The sequence below is a fragment of the Cuculus canorus genome, chromosome 6 (assembly GCF_017976375.1).
Source record: "Cuculus canorus isolate bCucCan1 chromosome 6, bCucCan1.pri, whole genome shotgun sequence".
Taxonomy (NCBI): Eukaryota; Metazoa; Chordata; class Aves; order Cuculiformes; family Cuculidae; genus Cuculus; species Cuculus canorus.
Window position 1 is genome coordinate 23,568,766 of NC_071406.1, and position 6,017 is coordinate 23,574,782.

General features: G+C 59.1%; 1 protein-coding gene across 1 annotated transcript; it reads left to right on the forward strand.

The window, feature by feature from the left end:
* Positions 1-2,963: 2,963 nt before the first annotated feature.
* SP9 (Sp9 transcription factor) lies at positions 2,964-5,147 on the forward strand. The gene is made up of 2 exons (XM_054070156.1): positions 2,964-3,066; positions 3,674-5,147. Exons 1-2 carry the CDS (start codon positions 3,046-3,048, stop codon positions 5,024-5,026), a joined length of 1,374 nt encoding a protein of 457 aa, XP_053926131.1. The 5' UTR covers positions 2,964-3,045; the 3' UTR covers positions 5,027-5,147.
* Positions 5,148-6,017: the final 870 nt, after the last annotated feature.

A 6,017-nucleotide genomic window follows, 5' to 3' on the forward strand; every position in this document is an offset into this window, starting at 1 on the left:
CCAGCTTTACCTCCTAAAGACGGCAACTTTGGTAGTTGCACAGATCAAAAGACACGCGTAAAGGGAAGATGGGAAACAACATTGTTCAAAGGAAGTGAACTGTTGCATTTAATTAGGCTATTCTTCTTTATTAGTATTCATATTGAGATTTTTTTTAAAAAAAAAAAAAGATTTATGTTGATTTAACCGTAATGTATTTATGATGTAAATATATTCCGAGATGAAAACGTCACGGATCAATTGTAAAGGACCCGGATACATAATTTTAAAAAATCAGTTTCAGTTTATATGAGGTTCTCACCCCACTTTCGCTTCTTAGTCAGATTTGTTTATGCAGAATCGACATTTAATAGTGCTAATTGCACTCCAGTTAAATTGCCCTGATTGCAGAAAGGGAAGCAATTTTCGTGCTCTCTGTCTGGGTTTGGAAGAAATTGTTTTATATTCACCTCTTTATAAAGAAGTGGAGATAAGGCACCGAGCCTTTGCACAAATTGCACTTATGGGCTGACTGGCAGCATTCAGGCGCTATAATAGAGCATTATTTGGCCGTTTTGAATAATGTAAAGCATTTGCTGGAAGCTATTCTCCTGAAAATTGCTTTAACTTTTAAAAGGGTGATGATTCACTCCAAACCAGGCCTTTGTTAGATTGTCATTATCCCCCCAAATGTTTTAACAGTCAGCTCAACACTTCAGCATAACACATTGATCTTTGTTTAAAAACTCGATTTTTGGAGTACGAAAAAAATCTGTCAGAAAATACTTGACCCCCTCCAGATTTTAGCAGCGGCGCCTTTTGGCCGCTACGGCGCAGCCCTGCCCCGCCTGCCCCGTCCCTGCGGGTCGGGGTGACTCTGGGGGTACGGAAGGGGCGAGGAGCTGGAGGCGAGGCAGCAGCGCCCGCGGGCTCCGCGCAGACCCCGCTCCGCAGCCGGGCGGCGGATGCCTTTACTCGCTGAGGGAGAGGCAGCGTTTCCAAACGTCACGCTCCTGGTCTGCCTTCCAGCCTGGTTTTGTTTATGACTTTCCCTCCAGGAGAGGAGAAAGACCCTCTCCCTTCGCCCCCCGGGGTTTGGCCAGGAGCGCCTCGCTGCCTCTCGACGACCACCTCGGCGGGCTCCTGGGAAGGAGCAGGTTCCCCCCGGAGGAAGGAAGGAAGGAAGGAGGGAAGGAAGGAAGGAAGGAGTCACCTGTTGGGCGATTGCTCCCGGGTGCCCCTGCCGGACTCCTCGCCTCGCCCGCGGGGGCTGTGTCGCTCCCCCCGCCACCGCCTTTCAATCGCCTCCGAGCGCTACAGCCCCCCTGGGTAAAGCCGCCGCTCGGGATCTGCTCCAGGCAGATCTTCCCGGGAAAAGGGTTTGCAACGCGCCCCCCGGACCCCTGCGCTGGCTGCCAGTCAATGTGGAAAGAATTAAGCGCAGAACAGTATTTCCTCCCGCTGCCCCGGCTCTGCCTAATGCCCGGCGACAAAAAGGCGAGCGCCCTTTGAAAATAGCCTTAGACGTTTAAATAAAAGATAATCTCCAGGGATATCCTTCCCTAGCGTGGCAGGCGTCCTACAGATTGCATAACACAATGCAGAACAAAACGCGATGCCCGTCTTATTTAAGCACGAAAAAAAAAATATATCAAAACAAGTAAAGAAAAGCGAAATGCTGTCAAATTCGCTGTTTCTCCATCTCGCTCCTTAGCGAGGCTTCTTTTGCATCTGCCAGGAGGTTTTACACCGGGTGGCTGAGACGGCACCGAGGAGAAGGAAATATTGACTCTGATGCAGAGCAAGCACCCGGCGTTGCTTGAACGCAGCCGTATTTCTGATTTGGAATTGTAGCCCGTTCCCGGCTGCTCTTGGGGAGAAAAGCAGCAGAGAGAAAAGCTCCCATTTCCAGCCACCGAGACGACCGCAACGATAAAAAGTTGCACGCCTATTGATCTTTCGCAGACATAGTACGGGCAAGTTCTAGGCAATAACTTAAGAAGCCTCCAATAATTACAAATCAAAGGGACTCTCTCGCAAGACATTGAGGAGCAGAGGTTTGGACTTACATTTCGCACATGCAGAGAGCAGGTAAAGTCTCTGTCGCTCCCCGGGCGTGTGGAGTGTGCACAGTGCAGAGGCCACAGGCGAGTGCCGGGGAGGCTCCTTCCAGCAGCGCCCTAGCACTGCCAGGAGGTAGCGAGCCTTCTGCCATTAGCAGCACCGTTTCCACGGGGGTATATGAGGCTTGAAAAACGTGCTGCAGGCTGCGAAATTGACTTTCAAAGTATTTTGCCGGGAATTACTCTGTAAAACAAAATCCTCTCTTATAAGCGACAGAACGCCATACGCCCCTCGTCCCCCTCCCCGCCCCGGTACCAAACCCTGCCTTGGAATGCCTGTCCGTCCCCTGCCTTGGGATTTTTTTTAGCGCTTTATGTAACTAAAAACCCTCCTCACTTCCCTTTGCAAAGAAAGTAAGACGTACGTCGTGCCTGGGATCGCTTCTAGCGTTTAGCAAAGCCAAACCGACAAAAATTAACGTGTTTAAGTAAACCGTCCCCGTTAGGCGCGATTTGTGCCCGGCGGGGGCGGCGGAGGAGCGCGAGCGGGCGGGCAGGGATGGCCGGCGGGGCCGCGGGAGCCCCGGCACCTCCCGGAGCGGCGCCAGGCGCGACCCCGGCGCGGTCCCGACCCCTTCCCCTCGGCGGCTCTGCTCGCCGGTGCCCCGGGAGCGGCTCGGCTCCTGCGGGCTGGAGCCGGCGGGGGCCGTCGTTAATTGCGGCGCGGCCGCCGCAGTCCCGGCCGGAGCGGGGAGTTTTCTCTCCCCGTGCCCCGGCGCCGGCACCTCCGCGCAGCCTGATTGGCTGCCGGGCCGCTCCGGCCCGCTCCCCCGCGCCCTCATTGGGCGAGCGCCGCCGCCAGCGGTACTTCAAAGCGGGCGCTGCCCGCACTTAGGCAGAGTTTAGCCCCGCCGAGCCGGAGTGTCCTCAGCGCCGCCGGGCAGCGCGGGGCGCACACCGAGCGCCGTCCCCTCCGCCCCGCCGCCCAGAGCAGGGACGTGCTATGGCTACGTCTATCCTCGGGGTAAGTCGCCACCGCGCCTTCCCGTGCGGCGTCGCTGCGCTCTTAGGGAAAACCAAACGAACAGAACTGTTGCTGCCGCGGCGTCGCGGCTGCCCCCGGCGCGAAGCGCTCTGCCCGGCGGGCGGGAGGCGCTCCCTGCGGCCTCGGGGGATTTCGCTTCCCATCGGGTCGTTCGCAGAGAGTTTTAACGCCACGACTCCCTCGGCCGGAGAGACGTTGGGCCACGGGGGCTTTTTTTTTTTCCTTTTGTTTTCTTTTATTTAGTTATTTTTCTAACTCGAAGCGTTACGCTAAACCGCCAGAGATCTCCGCCTCGCTCGGCTCCGCGCCCCGCTCCGCCGTCCCGTTTCTCCGCCGCTTCGCTCCCGCGGGGTTCGCGGCGGGAGCCCCGATTGCGCGCGTCCCTCGTCCCCGCCGGGCTCCGCTTCCGAGGTGGATCCGGAGAGCGGCGGGAGCGCGTCGTGCCGAGCGGGGGCAGGGCCGGAGCCTTCCTCCCAAACACATAAGAGTCAACTTTTTTTCTTTCGTTCCGCGCGGTTCCAGCCCCGCGGGAGCCCGGCGGGGCGGCAGGGGCGAGGCTGACGGGCCGGCTTTGTCTCTCCCGCAGGAAGAGCCGAGGTTTGGAACGACTCCCCTGGCCATGCTGGCCGCCACCTGCAACAAGATCGGCAACACCAGCCCCCTGACCACCCTGCCCGAGTCCAGCGCCTTCGCCAAAGGGGGCTTCCACCCCTGGAAACGCTCCACCTCCAGCTGCAACCTGGGCTCCAGCCTCTCGGGCTTCACGGTGGCCACGAGCAGGGGCTCCAGCGGACTGGCCAGCGGCACGGGCACGGCCAACAGCGCCTTCTGCCTGGCCTCCACCTCGCCCACCTCCTCGGCCTTCAGCAGCGACTACGGCGGCCTCTTCTCCAACTCGGCGGCGGCGGGCGTGTCCCCGCAGGAGCCGGGCGGGCAGTCGGCCTTCATCTCCAAAGTGCACAGCTCGGCGGCCGAGAGCCTCTACCCGCGCGTGGGCATGGCGCACCCCTACGAGTCCTGGTACAAGTCCGGCTTCCACTCCACGCTGTCGGCGGGCGAGGTGGCCAACGGGGCGGCCTCCTCCTGGTGGGACGTGCACACCAACCCGGGCTCCTGGCTGGAGGTGCAGAACCCGGCGGGGGGGCTGCAGAGCTCGCTGCACTCGGGCGCCCCCCAGGCCTCGCTGCACTCCCAGCTGGGCACCTACAACCCCGACTTCAGCTCCCTCACCCACTCCGCCTTCAGCTCCACCGGCCTGGGCTCCACGGCCGCCTCGCACCTGCTCTCCACCAGCCAGCACCTGCTCACCCAGGAGGGCTTCAAGCCCGTGCTGCCCTCCTACACGGACTCCAGCGCGGCGGTGGCGGCGGCCAGCGCGATGATCTCGGGCGCCGCCGCCGCGGCCGCCGGGGGCGGCTCCGCCCGCTCCGCCCGGCGCTACTCGGGCCGCGCCACCTGCGACTGCCCCAACTGCCAGGAGGCCGAGCGGCTGGGGCCGGCGGGGGCCAGCCTGCGGCGCAAGGGGCTGCACAGCTGCCACATCCCCGGCTGCGGCAAGGTCTACGGCAAGACCTCGCACCTGAAGGCGCACCTGCGCTGGCACACGGGCGAGCGGCCCTTCGTCTGCAACTGGCTCTTCTGCGGCAAGCGCTTCACCCGCTCCGACGAGCTGCAGCGGCACCTGCGGACTCACACGGGCGAGAAGCGCTTCGCCTGCCCCGTCTGCAACAAGCGCTTCATGCGCAGCGACCACCTGAGCAAACACATCAAAACGCACAACGGGGGCGGTGGGGGCAAAAAGGGCAGCGACAGCGACACGGACGCCAGCAACCTGGAGACGCCGCGCTCCGAGTCCCCCGACCTCATCCTGCACGAGGGGGTGGGCGCCGCCGCCCGGGGACCGGGCAAGGAACCTACCGCGGGGCCCGGCGACTCGTAGGGGCAGCGCCGCCCGGCCCCCGCCCCGCCTTCTGCCGCCCCCCTGTCCTCCCCGCTCGCTGTCGGAAGGAAAGCGCCCTGGGAGAGGCTCCAGGTGAGAAAGCCGACTGCAAGGCCGAGACGGTTCCTCTGTATCCCGTCCGTCTGTATAAATAGGGGTTAAAAAAAGAAAACAACAAAAAAAAGAAAACCAGATCGTGTTCGCTTATTTTTCTTGTAAATGTTGATCCGATGGGGAGGGGTGGGGATTATTTTTTTTTTAATTATTATTATTGGTGAATTCCTGAAATTCAGGGAGGTTTTGGGGGTTTGGTTCTTTTTTTATTATTATTTTAAATTTCTGATGCACTTTGTGGAAGTCAGTATATATGTAAAAGATATTTAAAATGTTGAGTTAACATTTCACTCAAACACACGTAAGTTAAGGTCTCTTAAAAGAAATTAAATGCGTTTATCTGTATGGAAAAAAAAAAATCTTGACATATTTTCATTTTGGTATTATTAAAGGACTCTGAACAACACTCTCACGGGTTTGTCCTTATTGGTGCCCCCTCCTCCCGACCGCCCGGCCCTCGCCGGGGCCGCTGTTTTAGCGGGAGCCCTCGCCCGCTTCCCATCCCTCTCCCGGTGGCTGCGGTCGAAACCCGCGGTGGTCGGGAGGGGCAGGGACCGCTCCCGGGGACCCGCGCTGGGGCTCTCCCATCGCTCTCCTCCAACCGTCTTAGTTTGGGTTTATTTGTCTAAACCAAATGGCAGCGGAGCCCGAGCCCCGCTGCCCCCGCCGGGCCGAGCACAGAGCGCCTTCGGCCGAGCGGGATCCGAAACCGAGGGGAAACCGAGGGGAAACCGAACTGTGCCGAGGAACGATTTATTTAATTTAAAAAGCCTTTAGCGCCACAAGGCTGCCTGAGTCGGGAGGTGATCCCGGGGGAATAAATCGCTAGAGTCAATACTCCGGAAAAGACATTTCATGCCTAAATGAAAATCTTGTT

Bases quoted from the DNA above. Each gene is read 5' to 3' on its own strand.
- SP9 (XM_054070156.1), top strand. From the start codon at position 3,046: ATGGCTACGTCTATCCTCGGG. The intron at 3,067-3,673 runs GTAAGTCGCCAC...TCTCTCCCGCAG, and splicing joins TGGCTACGTCTATCCTCGGG to GAAGAGCCGAGGTTTGGAAC.